The 20,063-nt window shown below is 43.9% G+C and overlaps 1 protein-coding gene across 1 annotated transcript in view; it reads right to left on the minus strand.

Annotated features, from left to right (window-relative positions):
• Positions 1–17,052, minus strand: part of Ddx46 (DEAD-box helicase 46) — a 54,402-nt gene extending 37,350 nt beyond the window's left edge. Inside the window, exons 1-5 of the mRNA XM_052727660.1 lie at positions 16,847–17,052; positions 12,300–12,488; positions 10,191–10,334; positions 2,780–2,876; positions 447–612 (exon numbers count right to left, since the gene is read on the minus strand). Coding sequence (XP_052583620.1) covers positions 447–612; positions 2,780–2,876; positions 10,191–10,334; positions 12,300–12,488; positions 16,847–16,863 — 613 coding nt within the window. The 5' untranslated portion in view covers positions 16,864–17,052. The remainder of the gene's footprint in view (positions 1–446; positions 613–2,779; positions 2,877–10,190; positions 10,335–12,299; positions 12,489–16,846) is intronic.
• Positions 17,053–20,063: the final 3,011 nt, after the last annotated feature.

The following is a 20,063-nucleotide window of genomic DNA, read 5'->3' on the forward strand; positions in this document are numbered from 1 at the left end:
CATGCTACAATATGAATGAACCTTCAAGACAGCATGCTAAACTAAACAGCCAGACACAAGAAGACACCAACAGTATGGCTGCAATGTGAGGAACATGGGCAGATTCTCCGGGACAGAAAGCAGAGTAAGGTACAAGGGCTGGTGGAGGCGGACGGTGAGCTCGTCAATGGGTGAAGTTTCCACCTGGGATGAAGAAAGCTCTGGAAAGGACAGTGGTGAGGGCTATCAGCACTGAACGTGCGGTGAAGAACTGCACTTCACATTCTACCCTGAACTGATTCAAGTGCAACCAGGGAAGTAGCTCGGTGCTGGAGCGCCTGATAAACACGCCCGAAGACTGACCCTCAGTTCGACCGGGTACGGGCGAAAATGCTAAAATGTAAATACAACATTCTGCTTATTCGCCACAATGTTTGAAAAAAGCGTCCCCTGCACCCCAAATATACCATCGTCATCTTCTAAACTCCACTTTTTCCCTTGTTTCATTTCTTCAATTTCCTTTTTCAGTTCCCCTATGTTTTCCATGGCCTTTTTACGCTGTTCTTCTCGCCATTTTTCAACTCTTTCTTTTCGTTTTCTCATTTCTTCCTCCAGTTTATTCTGGTCAAAGTTCTTTGGGGAGGGAAAGACAAAAAGAAAAAGGAGGGAAAATCAAAATCAGAATTAGCAAGTATACTCCACATGCGCTTCTAAGTAAGTTCTCCAAAATATTCAAAAAGAAAAATGGATGTGTGCACACATTCCAAAATGCAAATCAGGTTTAGTCGTCACCCATCTTTATATCATGCTCCTGTTCTATTAGGGCAAGGTCCACAGGATGGCTCAGGGGACAAAGGCACTTGCTGCCAAAAGCAATCATCAGTTCAATCCCCGTAACTCACATGGGGAAGTGGAGAACTAATAACTCTTGAAGTTAGCGAGACTTGTGTCGTGGCATGCCATGTGTGTAAGTCCCACAAAACGTAATATAACTTAAAACATTTATATTTGGGAATCACAAAGCCAGACTTGGTCATTAGCACCCGTAGCCCCAGGAGGCTAGGGCTAGCTCCAGGCCAGCCTGAGCTATATACAGCAAGACTCTGAGAAAGAAACACAGTGAGGAAAGGAGGGATGGAAACAGAGGAAGGAAGAGTCAGAACACAAAGCACTTTTAGTGAAGAAACCTGGAAGATGGGGCTGGGGAGTTGGCTCAGTGGTTAAGAGCACTGGCTGCTCTTCCAGAGGACTCATTTGATTCCCATCACCAACATGGTAACTCATAACCATGTTAACTCCAGTCCCTGAAGATCTGGCACTCTATTCTGGCCTCTGCAGGCACCAGGCACACTAGAGGAACACAGACATACACATAAAATAATCCAAAATTTAAAAAAAAAAAACAAAAAAAAACGTATGTTGTGGGATAATCTTTTTGTATTCTGTAAAGATGTGTGTTGCCGGGCGGTGGTGGCGCAAGCCTTTAATCTCAGCACTCGGGAGGCAGAGCAAGGTGGATGGATCTCTGTGAGTTCGAGGCCAGCTTGGTCTACAGAGCGAGATTCAGGACAGGCACCAAAACTACACGGAGAAACCCTCTCTCAAAAAAAAAAAACAAAAACAAAAAAAAAGATGTATCTCTGCCTAAGAGGCCTTCTGATTGGTTTAATAAAAAACTGAAAAACCAATAGGTAGGCAGGAAAGAATAGGTGGGACTTCCGGGAGAGAGAGAGAGGACTCTGGGAGGAAGGGAAGCAGGACACCAGTGAAGACACTGAAGAAGTCAGACATACTATACAGAGGAGAGGGAACCAAGCCAAGTGACAGAACACAAATTTGAGTTATAAGAGCTAGCTGGGAAAAAGCCTAAGCTAAGGCCAAGCTTTCATAATTAATAAGTCTCAATGTTGTTGTGAGCTGGTGGCCCAAAGAAAGTCCGACTACACGCATACCATTATCAATTATGTCCTATAGATTGATGAAAATAAATTTTGACATCCCCACGTTGGCAAAGAAGGAAGCAAGAAAAGTGTACCATTGTATGCCTTAACCCTTTTCATTTATTTACACATTCATGTCTGTAATAGGCCACAGCATGAGTGTACAATCAAAAGAAAACATGCTATCTGTCCTCTTCTTCCCACCTTCTCGCGGGTTCTTTGTTCAGACTCGGGCCCCAGGTTTCTCTGATAACTGCTTTTCCAGCTAAATCATTTAGGTCCTAGATGCCTAAATTCTTTTTTTTGGTTTTTTGGTTTTTTGTTTTTCAAGACAGGGTTTCTCTGCATACTTTTGGTGCCTGTCCTGGATCTCACTCTGTAGATTAGGCTGGCCTCGATCGTGCAGGGATTAAAGGCGGGCGCCACTGCTGCCGGTGATGCCTAAATTCTTCAGTCTAAATTTGTATATACTTTTTAGGTCAATCCGGTACTATTTACATGGATTGGTCATACTTTCTAATTAAAAACAGATAACATAAATACACAATGTTTTTCAGAAGGATTCAAGACTTTTATCTTCCTGTTTATTTTATATTAGTTATAAATTACTTAAAAGTAAAAATAAAGATAAATAGTATCATTAAGAAATAATTATTGCCAGGGGGTGGTGGTGCACGCCAAGGACTCAGGGGGCAGAGGCAAGCGAATCTCTGTGAGTTCAAGGCCAGCCTGGTCTACAGGCTGTCCAGGACAGCCAGGGCTGCACGGTCTCAAAAAACCAAAAGAGAAAAAACAGAAAAGAAAGAATTCTGTTGTGAAAACAAGCCTGCCGTTACAGAACTGTCTGGCACCGAACCTACCCCAGCATCCTTCTCCTTCTCATCCTCCTTGTCATCTTTGTCTTTCTTCTTCTCTTTGGAACTGTCCCCACCTTCTGCCTTCTCTTTGGACCTAGACCTGCCAGAGAACAAAAGAGAGTAAGACACTATCATTGGAAATCCAAGAATCATTTCTTCCTCACTTTATGACATTTACTTAGTAGCGTCTGTGGAGGTCAGGGAACAACTTGCAGGAGTCAGGTCTCTCCTACACTGGAACCAGGGATCAGTCAGCTCGAGCCTCAGCAGGAAGCACCTTTACCACTGAGCCATCTCAAGGTCCTACGATACTCATTTTAGATTACTTAACAGACTGGATCTCATTTTCTTATTTCTTCAATAATCAGCACATGTCATATTCCAATAATAAATACCTGGACTGTGAGAAAAGTAAATCTTTTAGCACTAATAGAAAACATTATTAAACATTTGGAAATTTGTCTAAGAAACAATTACAAAATCTAGACAGGATTGTAAAATTTTAATAATTCATGTCTGTATAATACTAAAATTACAATGGGCTTACAATTTGACTTACGCCTCTAATGATATAAAATCAGTCAACGTCAGACTAGAGAGCTGGCTCAGCTGTTGGCGCACTGCTGCTCTTGAAGAGACCCAAGTTTGGTTCCCGCGCCCACATGGAGCGTACAACCACTGCTAACACCAGCTGCAGGGGACCTCTTCTGGCCTCTCAAGGTCCCCTATGTATATGGAATCCAGACACGCATATATGCAGGCAAAACACTCAATACCTAAAATAAAAGTATCCACTCTCTCCTCTTCCGTTCATGATTGGTGTTTCTGAGTGATTTCTAGACATCCTTTCAGATTTGACCTAGATACTCAGAGATGAAAAAGATGGTCTCCAAACACAAACTCTGTAAGAATTACCAGCTAACTTTTTTCTGCCATGTCATTTGCTCTTTATTCTGCCCAGGACTGCTTTCTATGAACACAGTGAAGGTGGTCCTATCATAGAGTAACAAATGTCCCTCGGACCTTTATCTTAAGAACTTCTCCACACACTGCAGTGTCACCTGTCCCTTACCAAATGGTTCTCTGTACACAGCTGCTCACGGGCTCTCTATGTTCTTTCACGGGTCTATTTACCCATCTCTAAGCAGACACCTAACACTATCCGAGGTTTTGTAAGCAACTTTCTGAGACTGCGACTTTATGATATGTCTTTATGGGCATGGCACAAGGAGTCATCCAATCTTGTTTTTCAGATTACGTCCTTTGTATTTCTAATGTGTGTTCATGAGTGTAGGGTGTGTGTACCCATGTGTTCATGTGTGTGCAAGCATATGTGTAGTAGAGTCCCAAGGACAATGGGGGGAGCATTCCTTGGGAGCCATTGACCTTATTTGATGAGACAAGACTAGGCTGGCTGGCCAGCAAGACCCACTGCTAAGCCTGTCTCTTCCATAGCTCAGGGATTACAAGTGCACACCTTGGCCTACCTTTATTAACCTGGGTGCTTGGGGCTGAGCTAACCTGGGCCATCACTACTCAGCCCTATCGCTAATCTTACGATCAGTTTGTAAAATATCCTTCTATTCATGTCTGCTAAGAAGTTCAAAAGCATCGATACATTAAATTTGATAAAATGGGTTGGGGAGACAGCTCAGTAGGTAAACTGATTGCTGCACAGGCCTGAGAACCTGAGTATGGAGCCACAGCCCCCAGGTGAAAGCTAGGCATGACATTAGTTTCCGGGATTTTACTGGAAACTTCCAGGCCACACTCAGGAAGACACTCTCTTAAAAAATAAGATGGGCCGGGCGGTGGTGGCGCACGCCTTTAATCCCAGCACTCGGGAGGCAGAGCCAGGAGGATCTCTATGAGTTCGAGGCCAGCCTGGACTACCAAGTGAGTTCCAGGAAAGGCGCAAAGCTACACAGAGAAACCCTGTCTCAAAAAATCCAAAAAAAAAAAAAAAAAGATGGAAGACTGGAGAGATGGCTGTGATTAAGAGCACTGGCTCCTCTTCCAGAAGTCCTGAGTTCAATTCCCAGAAACCACATGGTGGCTCACAATCACCTGTAATGAGATCTGGTGCCCTCTTCTGGTGTGCAGGCATACATGCAGGCAGAACACTGTATACATAATAAATAAATTTTAAAAAGTAAATAAATAAGATGGGGAACATTAAGGAAGGTATCAAAGTACTGGTCTTTACATGTGTACACATAGGCAAGTAGACACACATGCACATATACAACACACAAACACACACACACACAAACAAACACACACACCCCACATTTAAAAAAAAGAAAAGGCTGGGCAGTGGTGGCTCTCTCCTTTAATCCCAGCACTTAAGAGACAGAGGCAGGCAGATCTCTCTGAGTTTGAGGCCAGTCTGGTCTACATAGCAAGTTCCAGGATAGCCAGGGTTACACAGAGAAGCCCTATCTCAGAAAAAAAAAAAAAAAATAGAAAGGAAGGAAGGAAGGAAAGAAAGAAAGAGAAAGAAAGAAAAAAAGAAAGAAAGAAGGAAGGAAGGAAGGAAGGAAGGAAGGAAGGAAAGAAAGAAAGAAAGAAAGAAAGAAAGAAAGAAAGAAAGAAAGAAAGAAAGACAGACTTTATTCTGGATTAAATAATGACTTTTCTCCTTAAATCAGAGTATCACACTGACTTTCTAATGTTAAACTAATTTTCCTTTCTTGAAATAAACTCAATTTGTTCATTATGCTACTTAGATATATATACAATTGTATTTAGTATGTTAATCTTTGTTTACGTGAAATATAATGTTCTTTTCCTATGCTACCTTTGTCAGATTTTCGTTTGGATTTTGGTTTTTCAAGACAAGGTTTCCTCTGTGTAGTTTTAGTAGTTTTTTGGTGCCTGTCCTGGATCTCACTCTTTAATGCCACGTTTAATCCCAGCACTCGGGAGGCAGAGGCAGGCAGATCTCCCTGAGTTTGAGGCCAGCCTGGTCTACAGAGCAAGTTCTAGGACAGGCTCCAAAGAAACCCTGTCTCAAAAAACCATAAAAAAAAATTTTTTTAATTAAAAAAAAAAAGATGTGTGCGCCATTACACCCTGAATCAGGCTTATAATTCCAAAAATCACTGTCTATCACAAGCACAAATTGAAAACCCATAATCAGAAATCCAAAATCTGAAACTTGTGTACATAACCTCTCAAGTAGGAAGTTTTATATCTAACTACACACACCAGGTTGTAGCCGTGCATACACACTAAAAATACAGCATAAAACTACCTTCAGAGGGATGGGGTGTAGCTAAGTAGGAGGGCATCTGCTTAGCTTGTGCATGGCACTGGATCAAGCTCCAGCAACAGCACAAAATCAAACAACAGCCGGGCGGTGGTGGCGCACGCCTTTAATCCCAGCACTCGGGAGGCAGAGCCAGGCGGATCTCTGTGAGTTCGAGGCCAGCCTGGACTACCAAGTGAGTTCCAGAAAAGGCGCAAAACTACACAGAGAAACCCTGTCTCGAAAAACCAAAAAAAAAAAAAAAAAAAAAAAAAAAAAAAAAAAATCAAACAACAAACCCTACTTCCAGGCTGTGCAAGATGCTCGTAAAACATAAATCAATTCTTTGGCTAGACGTGGACATCATTCCTAAGACAGCTTTCATTATACATAAGTAAATAACAAAATATGGAAGTCCCAAACTGAAAACACTTCTGGTCCCAAGCCTTTTGGACAAAAAAATATCAACCAGTACCATTATGGAGTAAAAAAATAAAAAGAATCCCTATAAATGAAATTTTAGAAGAGAAATCATCCAAAAAGAAAATGAGGGAAAAAAAAAAAAAAGATGGAGAGAAGGTTGAGGTATCATCAAGAGCACCTGTTGCTCTTACAGAGCTCCTGGGTTTGGTTCCCAGTATCCAAACAATGTATAACTCCAGTTCCAGAGGATCTGATGCTCTCTTCTGACCTCAGCACAAGGCACACAAGTGGGGCATATACACACATGCAGGCAAACACTTGTATATATAAAAATTAAATAGTAATAAAAAATTTGTGTAAGATATGAACATGAGGGCTGGAGAGATGGCTCAGAGGTTAAGAGTACTGGCTGCTCTTCCAGAGGTCATGAGTTCAATTCCCAGCAACCACATGGTGACTCACAACTACCTGTAATGAGATCTGGTGTCCTCTTATGATATGCAGGGACATATGCAGACAGGATACTGTATAATCACATAAATAAATGTTTAAAAAAAAAGATATAAACATGAACTTCAGAAAAGAAACCAAATGGCCAATAAAGATGCAAAAAATATCCAATCTCAATAGCAATCAGAAAGTTGTACATTAAAGCCACAATAAGGCATCTCTCTCTTGAGAAGCCCACAATCAACTTTTTTTTGTGGGGTGGGTGGTTTGTTTTTTGGCTTTTTGAGACAGGTTTCTCTGTATAGCCCTGGCTGTCTTGGAACTCACTCTGTAGATCAGGCTGGCCTTGAACTCACAGATCCACCTGCCGCTGCCTCCTGAGCATGGGGATTAAAAGCATGTGCTACCTAACCCACAATCAACACTTGAGTATTTAGTTTCTCTCTGTAATGAACTTCTTTCCAATTCTTTTTTTTTCTTTCTTTTTCCCGAGACAAGGTTTCTCTGTGTAGCTTTGCACCTTTCCTGGAACTCATTCTGTAGCCCAGGAAGGCCTCAAATTCACAGAGATCCGCCTGCCTCTGACTTCCGAGTGCTGGAATTAAAGGCGTGTACCACCACCACCCCCGGCTTCTTTCCAATTCTTAAAAGCAAAAAAAAAAAAAAAAAAAAAAAAAGTAACAAAAAAACCAGATTATTATTAAATATCTACCTGATCAACTTACAGAAACATAAAAGACTGGCAATTTTAGACAATGGAAAAAGTGTGAAGCAAGAGATTTCTCACTCTGGTGGTGGGGTAGAAATACAAACTCTCCGTAAAGCAACTTGCCATCACCTAGTTAAAAGCAGAGCTGTGTCGATGGCCAAGCAGTTTCACTTCCAGATCTATTTCCTACGAAAGCTCAGATGCAGGTATGCTAGGGCAGTAGTACACAGGGATGGATACTCACCAGCATTCAGGAGGCTGCAGGAGGAGGTCAGGAATTCAGGGCCAGTCTGAGGTACACATACCAAGACCCTGTCTAAAAAGCCATAGGCCATAGCTTTAGCTCAGGCCCAAAACACCTGCCTATAAAGCACAAGGTTTGGGGTTTGATGCCAACATCCTAGGAAAAAGGAAATGAGAAAAAAGAGCTCAAGGCCCTCAAAGCCTAGCCACACATCTACTTCAGTAGAACGGGAAGTTCTGATATAGTGATCCCACAGAACACTATTCGGGAACAAAACAACTACTGACAGATGCTGTGGAACAATCTTTTTGTACACTATGAATATGTATTACTCTCACTGGCTAATGAAAAGGTGATTGGCCAACAGCTGGGCAGGAAGAGATTGAGTGTGAGAGCCAGACTAGGAGAATTCTGGGAAGAGGAAGGGCAGAGTCAGAGAGTCTCAGGCAAACACAGAGAAGCAAGATGAGAATGTCGTTCTGAGAAAAGGTACCAAGACCATGTGGCTAAACATAGACAAGAATTATGGCTTAATTTAAGTGTAAGAGTTAGCTAGTAACAAGCCTAAGCTATCGGCCAAGCATTTATAAGTAATATTAAGCCTCTGAGTGGTTATTTGGAAACTGGCGGATGGGAGAGAAACATTTGACTACAAACAGAAGCAACACAGACACATCTCAAACAGTGCTGAACAAAGAACATAGAACTCCATTCACATGAAGTTAAAAACCAAGTAAGCTAAGATGTACATATAGGTGGTAAAACAATAAAGAAAAGTCAGTAGTGGCTTCACCCAGCGAGACAAAACGCTAAGAAAGTGAAATAATACTTTCAACCAGGCCAACCAGGACTGTATAGCAAGATCCTACCTCAATAAATAAGTAAGTTAGGCCAGGCAGTGGTGGTGCATGCCTTTAATCCCAGCACTCAGGAAGCAAAGCCAGGCAGATCTCTGTGAGTTCGAGGCCAGCCTGGTCTACAGAGTGAGATGCAGGACAGGTACCAAAAGTACACAGAGAAACCCTGTCTCAAAAAACAAAAACAACAACAAAAAAAAAAAGTTAGGACGAGAGAATGGAATATTACTTTGAAATCATTATAAGATAGATATCCACACTCCCATAACCAAGGTCAAGAGATAAACAGGAGCTGGAGAGACGGCTCAGCGGCTGAAAGCACCAGCTGCTCTTCCAGGACTCTGGTTTGAATCCCAATACCCATATGTCGGTTCACAATCATCCGAGGTTCCCTTTCTAAGGGATCCTGCACCCTCTTCTGATATCCATGGGCACCAGATATGCACACACTGTACAGACATACATGCAGGCAAAACATCCACAGAGACAAAATTCAGTGTTCTATAAGTCCTCCATTTCACTTTCTTTCCTTTTCCTTTTTTTGTTTTGTTTTGTTTTTTGTTGAGATAGGGCTCTCTCTACAGAGTCCTGATTGTCCTGGAACTTTATGTAGACCAGACTGATCTCAAACAGAGAGAACCCCCTGCCTCTGTCTCCCAAGTACTAGGACTAAGGTTTATTTTTTATTTCATGAAATCCCAACAGTATTACACTGGCCTTGGTAAAATAAAAGTACAACTTAAAAAGTCAAACAAACAATATGGGAGAGGCAACAACAACGGAAGGAAACAGGAAGGGGAAACAAGTAAAAGTCAACACATCCACGTTCTGGGCTGCTGGAAAGAAGCAGTGACAGTGACAGGAGACTGGGAAGAGCAAGCATATGGTCTGACAGGAGGCATTTCACCTGAGTGTTACCAGCACCACAAGAAATATACACATTTAACTTACACAAGCAAAGGCCACACTTTCCAAACAGCAATGAGTTGACACAGTGGTTAAGTCCACTCACTGCTCTTGCAAAGGAGTTCCATTCCCAGCACCCCTAGCAGGTGGCTTCCTGCCTCCTTTGGCACCTACACTTATGAACACATACCTACACAGGTACACATACATTATTAAGAAATATCTTAACCATCTGAGAAAACAATCTCAAAGGAACAGAAACTGACATAACTGAATACCGAGGGCTTGCCTAGCATGGCAAACAGCATGCCCACTTCAATATTCATCACTGCCCTCCACAAAAGACACTGAATTCCCACCAAAGATGGTTACAAAAGTTCTGACCATTAATAATATATACAAAATAAGAGTACAGTGTAGAGTTTAAAAACCAGTACAATTTGCTATTCTCCAACTGAATTATAAGCCCTATAATCCAATAAATAAACGTTCTGGCAACAGTTCACAGCGAGAGTCAAACTCTAATTCCTGATGAGTATGAACTGGACAGCAGATGTGGTCAATGACAGGGTTACCTGTTCTCAGCCTTCTTGCTTTTGCTGCCAGGACTGGAGGACCGGGATCGCCGACCCCGGCTTCTACTCCTTGAGCGCCTCCTGTCTCGGCTCCGAGATCTTCTTCTCTCTCGGCTTCTGTCTCGTTCTCTACTTCTGGAACGCCTAAAAGGGAGAGTTCATTTATTTTGTGGCCAAAGGGAGTTATTATTCCAGATTATGACTGTCCCGCAATAAAAAGTTTCTTAAAATTAGGATCATTATTAGAGGTAGCTGTAGTGGGTAGCCATTCCAGCTTTGATCTGGAAGTTCCAACCCCCACTGAGGCTTCATTAACTGTCACACCTACAAGGTGGGGCCGAGAGGATTCTGAGGACCCTGAAGACCCGAGATCAGGATGCGCTGGCTCTCTTGGTTCCTGGACCCTGGACGCTGGAGCTAGACTGAGCAGAGTTCTCCAGAGAACACCGCCGGACTTCACTACACCTTTCCCAGACCCTGTTACCTATCCCTTCACTTGTAAGTTACGCCACAAAATAAACCTCCTTTTTAACTACTTGGAGTGGCCTTAATAATTTCACCAGTAGATAGCATTTTTAATTAGCTACCAATTCAGCTAAACTGGACACAAGTAAAGCCAGTTCTTACGAAGATGAATGGAAGCGTTGACTATACATGTTCCATAACAATGTCTGCTAACAAACATAACAAGCTGTAACAATAAATACTTTAAATCTACCACCTATAGCACCAAAGCCAATTCTCACAGACAGCCCACGCCTGGGGCTGCAGAGCAGCACTGGAGCACTCCCTGAGATGTGCAAGACCCTAATCCCAGACGTGGGGGAACCCAAGTAAGGAGATTCAAAGAACCTGAGCTACAAGACCATAATCTGAAGATTAGGAGGCAATATTTTTCCCTGTGAGCCACTAGTTACATGACAAAGGGCATACACCCCCATCCCACTTCCGTCCTCTAGAAAACATGGAAAACACTATATACTCTCAATTTTTTTTTTTTTTTTTTTTTTTGAGTCTCACTGGGCTTGGAACACAAGAGATCCACCTGCCTCTGACTCCCTAGTGCTCAGATTAAAGGTGCATACAACTATGCCCAGCCCTCAAAACCCTTGATCTAAAAATCTTACAATTTTATTTTCATATAAAAACTTAAAATCGCCGGGTGGTGATGGGACACACCTTTTATTCCAGCACTCAGGGGCAGAGGCAGGCGGATCTCTGTGAGTTCGAGGCCAGCCTGGTCTACAGAGCGAGTTCTAGGACAGGTTCCAAAGCTACACAGAGAAACCCTGTCTCAAAAAACAAAACAAAACAAAACTCAAAGATCAAAATGTTAAACAATCAATTCACTTAACACATACTTGACTGAACTGTGGGAAACTGTCCGTGGACACTGAATACGAAACTGAACTAGTCAAAATGCTCCATCTGTCTAGAATACCAGGTATTAATACCAAAGTATTCTCACCTTCCAACCTATCTTGTCACATCAACATGCAGGTCATGGTGGCATGCACCCTTTACCCCCAGCACTGGGGAGGGCAGAGGCAGACAGATCTCTGTGAGTTCTAGGCCAGCCTGGTCTACAGAGCTAGTTATAGTCTAACTATGTCTTGCTTTCCTGGTTCAGTAAGGAAAAAAATGAGTGGGTAAGGAAAACTGTTTTTAAAGGCATTTCACTCAATAAATACGTAAGTAAATGTAAAATAAAAGGTCACGAATGTTTTTTTCAGTTTAAATCTAAGAACAGCCATTAAAGTAGCTTAAAACAAACGGCAAAGAGGGCTCTTCCTGTTTTTTTCCACTGGTCTCTCAACACAATGGTCAGCCTCTCCAGCAGAATCAAATAAAAACCTCCATAAACAAAACATTAACTCATTTCTGTCTTTCTCGGGGACTTCAAGGGTTCTCTCTGGATTTCAGAAAATACAATCTAAATTTCTAAGCTTAAAAATATTGCTTAAGACAAAGCCTCTGTCTAATCAAACAATGGGGAAGTAGGAAGCCCATAAATGGGCCACTAAATTCCAAACCAGAACACCTTTGGAGAGGCCCAATTTATCTAGTAAGGCCCCAAGATGACTGGTTCTTCAGAGATGAATGTCTTACCTCAGGCGCTTCCTGTCCCTTGACCGTGATCTTCTTTTGTCCCTACTCCGAGACCTCTCTCTCCTTCTATCTCTCTCTCTACTCCTAGAACGTCTGTCATCTCCACGTTTACTTCTTTTGTCAGAGGGTGAGCGACTCCTAGACCGACTTCCAGAACGTCCTCGCGATGCCGATCGTTTGCGGTAGTGGCTAGAATAGTACCAAATCAAAGATAAAGCTTAGCAAGCAGCTTGTATTTTATTTCTATGTGTGTGTGTGGGGGGGGGGGGACGACTCAGCAATTTAAACGCATATTTAATTAGAAGGAGAAAATGAACTATCGCTACAGTACATGTACAGGGGAAGACTGGAAAGGATGCCACATATGGTGATTCATGCACAGTACTTGGGAGGCTGAGGCATGAGGATCCCCATGGGTTTGAGGTCAGGGTTTGGGGGCCTGGGCTACAAAGTAAAACCCTGTCAAAAGGGCTGGCGTTGCTGGGTGGTGATGGTGCATGCCTTTAATCCCAGCACTCGGGAGGCAGAGCCAGGCGGATCTCTGTGAGTTTGAGGGCAGCCTGGGCTACAGAGTGAGTTCCAGGACAGGCACAAAGCTACACAGAGAAACCCTGTCTTGAAAAACCAAAAAAAAAGGACTGGCGTGATGGCTCAGCAGTCAAAAGCAGAGGCTATGCTCCCAGAGGACAGCTTATATCTGGTAAAGGAAGAGCTCGTAGGCAAATGAAGAAATGCACAGTGGGTCAAGTACTGGGCAGGAGACAACCAGCTCAGAAAAAAAGAGCAAATGGGAAGTTTGACATTTTATATCAGACAACTAGCAAAGCCCATTAATAAAGTGACATTTTTAGAGACCCATGAAGAAAATAAAAGCAAGAACCATGTGGACATACAGGGGAGACCTTCCAGGCAAACAGCACAAGAGTAAACTCATGGGAAGGGATCTGAACTGGCACATGGAGGGATAGCAGCAAGGAATACAGTTAAACAAGTTAAAGAGAGCACACCAGGTGTAGTAGCACACAACTTAATCCCAGCATTCAGGAGGCAGAAGCTAGCAGAGTTAGTTACAGGCCAGCCAGGACTACACAGTGAGACTTTGTCCCAAAGAGAAGAGGAAAGAAAAGAAAAGCCTCAAGAGAGTGCCATGGGACAAGATCAGAGACATAACAAAGCAGTCAAACATGGAGAGCTTCAGGGCTCTTACACTGACTACATCTTTTACTCTGAGGAAGATGAAAAGCTACTAGGCCACACATGGTGGCAGACCCCTGCAGTGCCGGCTACTAAGGCTAAGGACACATCACTCACTTCCAGCAGACTCCCACCTCTAACTGCAAACTTTTAATTACTTTATTTATGCATATATGCATATGCCTGAGTATATGTATGTGCATCTCATGTGTGCAGGTACCTATGCAACCAGAAAAGGGTATCAGATCCCCTAGAACTGGAGTTACAGACAGCTGTGAGCCACGTGGATGCTAGAAATTGAATCCAGGTCCTCTGAAAGAACAGCAGGTGCTTTCAACCACTGAGCCATCTCTCCAGCTCCATGAATACATTTTCTTACAAGAAAATAGACAATAAAAACAGAAAAGGCTGGGGCTGGAGAGATGGCTCAGTGGTTAAGAGCACTGCCTGCTCTTCCAGACCCGGGTTCAATTTCCAACACCCACATGGCAGCTCACATCTCCAATTCCAGGGGATCTAGTACTCACACAGACACACATGCAGGCAAAACACCAATACACATAAAAATTAATAATAATAATAATAATAATAATAATAATAATAATAATAATAATAAAAAGAAACAGAAAAGGCTACTGAAAGGTTCTTAAACACAACCTCATGACTGTTTTAAAGTATCACTCAGGGCCAGGCATGTAACGCCAGCACTCAAGAGGTGAAGGCAGGCAGACCAGCAGTTCAAAGCCAGCCTTGACTAAGAGATCTCGTGTGTGTGTGTGTGTGTGTGTGTGTGTGTGTGTGTGTGTTAAAAAATGAAAGCATTATTTTGTTGCTAAGCAAAGAACAAATTAAACAAAGGAGAGAACAGTAGGAGGAAAATATGAAACTAAAGCAACCGGGGCTGGAGAGATGGCTCAGCAGTTAAGAGCACTGGCCACTCTTACAAAGGACCCGGGATTCAATTCCCAGTTCCCACATGGTAAGCTTACAACTGTCTCCAGTCCCAGGGGATCTGACATATTCATACAGACATACATGCAGGCAGAACACCAATGCACGTAAGTAACTAAGAAATGTTAAAAAAAAAAAAAAAAAAAGTTTAAGCCAGGTGGTGGTAATGCACACCTTTAAACCCAGTGCTGCTTGGAAGGCAGAGGCAGGCAGATGTCGGTAAATTTGAGACCAGCTTTGTCTATAGATCGAGCTCCAGGACAGCCAAGATTACACGGAGAAACTGTGTCTAGGAAAAAAAAAATTAAGAAACTAAAGCAACCATCCAGGTTAAGAGACAGTGACAGGTTAGGTCAGAAGAGAAAGTATAAGTGTTGAGAAATATCAAGATCTGCAAGGAAAACAAAAAACAAGACACTAGCCTAGCACTGACTCGATTTAATGATGAATTAAATGTCAAGTTGAGGGCACAAGAGAAGCACTGGATGTCTTCACATCTGACTAGAATAAGCAGAAAACTGAGTCTGTGCTGGGGGCGCAGGCTGAGTGGTCCACGCTTAGTATGTGTGAGGCCCTGAGATCAATTCACAGCAGCCTTCCTCACCACCACCACAGAGTTGCTGTTTATAGGAATCAACAATCCATTCACTTTCTGTACCTCCTTCTTCCTCTCTTCAATCCTTCATGAATGCTCCATAAGGACAAAAACTGAGCTTTAGCTGAGCGGCGGTGGCACACACCTTTAATCCCAGCACTGGGGGGGGGGGGGGGGGGGGGCAGAGCAAGACGGATCTCTGTGAGTTCGAGGCCAGCCTGGGCTACAGAGTTACAGGAAAGGCGCAAAGCTACACAGAGAAACCCCGTCTCGAAAAAACAAACAAAAGAAAAGAAAAAAAAAAAACTGAGCTTTGAGGCTGTTTCTCAAATATCCTGCTCTTTCTCACCTCTGAGTCTTTCACTGTTCCCTGAACAAACCAAGAACATCAGCCAAGCACAGCATAAAGAGAACAGTGTGACGGTAAAATGGGTGAAGTGGACCTTCCTGAGAAAGGTCTAAAGAGTTTGAATTTCATCTTTAAAGTAATAGGATCCAATGGAAACTAAGGCAAAAAATGGCAGGTTCTTATCGTTATTTTTGAAGTGTCACCCTTCAAACTATTGGTTCCAGCAATACAAATATAATAATTGTAACGGCAAGATCAAGAAAGGCAATTCAGGGAGGAAACAATTTGAAACAGTCTGGGCAATGAACATTAAGGGCCTTAATTAAGTCAGAGACCAGGAACGGGGAAATAGTGCAGAATCTAACTAGAAGTGAGCAGTTAGGCCAGGCGGGCTTTAATCCCAGCACTCGGGAGGCAGAGGCAGGCGGATCTCTGTGAGTTTGAGGCCAGCCTGGTCTACAGAGCGAGATCCAGGAAAGGCTCAAAGCTACACAGAGAAACCCTGTCAAAAAAAAAAAATGAAGTGAGCAGTTGGGAGAGGAGGAGTCAAATATTGCTTCCAGATCTCTGGTCTAAGGAGCCAGATGAAGAACAATGCCTTTGGGAAACTTAAAAGATAGTCAGTCACAAGAACTGACTGTAGTCAAGGGGGTATAGCCTTTCCTTTTATCCGGATGAAACTACAGGCTTTTCTATCTACAAACTTTCAAGATGTTCCACTCACACTTTGCTCATGTTCCTGAAGCTAAGTTATAACCCAGTAAAGTGAGTGCTATTAGCATTAAAAGCAATGCAAACTCCCATTCTCCCTAGACACAGAACCATAGTATCTTTCACACCGGCTACATAGTTGCAAGATAATAATAACTCAAGGTCTTCAACTTGTTATCAACATCCTAAAGTTTTGAAGACACCGTATAATTATATAGTTATAATAAGGCGCGCATGTGAACGGTTTCAAAAAGACAAGCAGCAGGTAACAAAGTAATACGGAATCTATCTGCAAAGTCCATGAAACAAGTGTTTACTACAACCCAGTAAGTCAGCCGCACACATACTGCAGGTGCCGTAAAGACGTCTGCCCACACGCTTTTAAATGACTTAGGAAGACCACGCGCGCACAAAAGTAAACTAGAGTGGGCGTAAGCAACGTCGCAAAGGCGAAGCGATAGGGAGTGAGCCGGGGTCAGGGCTGACGGAGGTGACGAAGCTGCAGGCTCGGGGTGGGGGGTGGGGGGAGAGGACGGGCTGAGCTGCGGAAGGCTACCCCAGTTCGGGGCTCGACCCGGCTGTTGCAAGTACAGGGGAATCTCTGCGGCCCTGCGCGCCGCAGCGCAAGCTCGCAGCCGCGGCGACCGGCTCCTCAGCGACCACACGTGGGGCCACCCCACACCCGCCGCGCCGCCACCGCCAGCCGCTCCCCTCGGAGCCCAAGAAGCCGGTCGCCCGCGGACTCACCGAGACTCCCGGCCCATGCTGCCGGCCGCCAGAAGTTCTGCGCCCTGAGGAACGATGCGCAGGCTTGTCAAGAGGACAAAGGAGGGGGGCACCAAGCCCTCACGCTGCCGAGTGAGGACCGGCCCTACGAAGTGGCCAGAGGTCCGGCAGTGACCACCATCAGAGCGCGGCCAACGAAAACAGGATGTGCTGGCGCCGGGCGCGGAAGGAAGGAGCAGGCGGAAGGAAGTGGCTGATTCCCCACAGCGCCTCCCAGCGGCTGGAGGCCGAGCAACGCGGGTTTCACCTGGAGTGGCCCTGGCCGGTTTTCCCGCGGAATCCACAGGGTTGGTTGGTGCACTGGAGTGGGACCTCAGCCAGGTCAACCCTGCCAGAAACCACTGAGTAACCCTCTGCCAGATCTTTAGCCTTGAGAGCCCTCTACACTGATGTGACAGGTGGTTACACGGGTTGCTTGGAAATAGTGTGAATAGGAAAACGGACCATATGCATCATCTCGCAGTTTGAACAACTTGGGAGGCTGAGGCAAAAGGATCACTTGAGCCCAGAGGTTAGAGGGCAGCCTGGAAAACAGAATTTAAATGTGTCTCAAAAAAAGAGGAGGGCAGAGGGCTGGAGAGATGGCTCAGAGGTTAAGAGCACTGGCTGTTCTTCCAGAGGTCCTGAGTTCAATTCCCGGCAACCACATGGTGGCTCACAACCATCTGTAATGAGATCCGGCACCCTCTTCTGTATACATAATAAATAAATAAATAAATCTTAAAAAAAATAAAAGAGGAGGGCAGAAAGTGGAACCTATGACTAGTGTCTTAAACACTAGAGGCAGAAAAGTGATCAGAATCAGGATAGTTATGCAAAACATGAACTGATCAACTGCATATAAGCTGCGGGAGAGGACAGAAGACCACTCCTAATTTGGAAGAGTGCTTGTGGATTCTGGTAAGAGGTGAGGAGGTTATTTTAACTTCAGCACAGTGGCAATTGCGACTCCGTAGTTACCGGTCTGTCAGGAATTCCGTTCCCACAGGGACTGGCCCTGTGGATGCTGCTAAAGGTAGCCTTAACTAAATCTCTATCATTCTATTTATAAATAGGACTTGAGATCCAAAGGCTGGGGTAAAAACCTGCCAACTCAGAGAGGCTGAGCAGCGACTAACTAGCTAACCCTCTCTCCTTGCTGCTCCAAAAGACCGTGCTTCTGCTCTGCCAAACCAGAGAAAGCTTTGCCACTACAAATTTCTCCCTATTATTTCCTGTGTTTCTCTATCTCTCCCAGATGCCCTCTGATGCTCTGATTACTGTCTGTCAACTAGTTGCTAACTCAGCCTCCTAACCCAATGTTGTGGGATGTCCTGTATGCTGTAAATGTATGTTGCTATGATTGATTGATAAATAAAATGCTGATTGGCCAGTAGCCAGGCAAGAAGGATAGTGTAGGTGGGACAAGGAGGAGGAGAATGCTGGGAGATGGAAGGCTGAGACAGGGAGATGCTGCCAGCCGCCATGAGGAGAAGCATGATGTAAGATACCGGTAAGCCACGTGGCAAGGTATAGATTTATAGAAATGGGTTAATTTAAGATATAAGAACAGATAGCAAGCAGCCTGCCATGGCCATACAGTTTGTAAGTAGTATAAGTCTCTGTGTGTTTACTTGGGGGACGGGAGTGGGAGAGATTTGTCCTGACCATGGGCCAGGCAGAACCAGGTAAACTTCAGCTACAACCCAAGGTTTAATTTTATTTCATCAACGCAAATACACACTCGGGGTTCACAGTGTGATCAAATTTCTCCCAACAAGGAGGATATGGGAGCAGTAGATCTGGGAGGCAGAGTTTTTGATGAAAGGAAACTGAGGGTCAGGAAAGCCATTTAGTCCCAGCTTGCTGTGGTGATTTGATGAAAGGTCCCTCCAGTCTCAGGCAGTGAATACTTGATCCCCAGGTGGTATTTGGGCAGCTTAGGAATTGTAGACTTGCTAGAGAAAGTATGTCATGGGACCAAAGATTTACATCATTCCTGTACTGGCTGGTTTTATATCAATGTGACATAAACTAGAGTCATGAGAGACGAAGGAGCCTCAACTGAAAAATCGCTCCATAAGATCCAGCTTTAAGGCATTTTCTTAGTGATCAATGGGTATAATGAGTCTTTCTCTGTCCCGCCAGCCAGCTGCCAAATAATGATACAGAGACTTATTGTGAAAGCTCAGCCTATAGCTTAGGCTTGTTCCTAACTAGCTCTTATAACTTACATTAGCCCATGTTTTTATTAATCTGTGTTCTACCATGTGGCTTTTACCTCTGTCCCATTCTGTGTGTCTGACTCATTTTATGTTCAGGTGGCTTCTCTGATTCTCTTCTTCCCAGAGTCCTCTCTGTGCCTGGAAGTCCTGCTATTGGCCATTTGGCTCTTTATTAAACAATCAGAAGGCGCCTTGGCAAAGACACATTTTCACAGTGTACAAAAAGATTATTCCACAACAAATGGGGGAGGGCTCAGCCCATTGTGGATGGTGTCATCCCTGGGCTGGTGGTCCTGGGTTCTGTAAGACAGCAGGCTGAGCAAGCCATGTGAAGCAAGTCAGTAAGCAGCATCCTCCATGGCCTCTGCATCAGCTCCTGCCTCTAGATTCCTGCCCTGCTTGAGTTCCTGTCCTGATTTTCTTTGGTGATGAACATTAATGTGGAAGTATAAGCTGAATAACCCATTTTCCCCCCAACTTGCTTTTTGGTCATGGTGTTTCCTTGCAGCAATAGAAACACTTAAGACAATTCCCAATTTGCTCTGCTTTGTGTTTATAGTTCAAGATGTGTGCCCTGGGGCTAGAGAGATAGTTCAGTGGTTAAGAGCACTTGTTGCTCTTGGAGAAGACTTACTTCAATTCCCAACATCCACATGATGGTTTACAAACATCCATAACTACCATCCCAGGGAATCCAACACCACCTTCTGATTTCAAAGGGCACCAGGCAGCATGTGGTGTACATGCATAAATGGAGGCAAAACACTCATATACATAAAATAAAATTTTTTTAAAAAAATTTGTTTGTTTTTTTGTTTTTCGAGACAGGGTTTCTCTGTGTAGCTTTAGAGCCTATCCTGGATCTCGCTCTGTAGACCAGGCTGGCCTCAAACTCACAGAGTTCCACCTGGCTCTGCCTCCCGAGTGCTGGGATTAAAGGCCTGCGCCACCACCACCACCTGGCTATAAAAAAT

Source organism: Peromyscus californicus, unplaced genomic scaffold (genome assembly GCF_007827085.1).
Source record: "Peromyscus californicus insignis strain IS unplaced genomic scaffold, ASM782708v3 Scaffold_8__1_contigs__length_139910024, whole genome shotgun sequence".
Classification (NCBI taxonomy): Eukaryota; Metazoa; Chordata; class Mammalia; order Rodentia; family Cricetidae; genus Peromyscus; species Peromyscus californicus.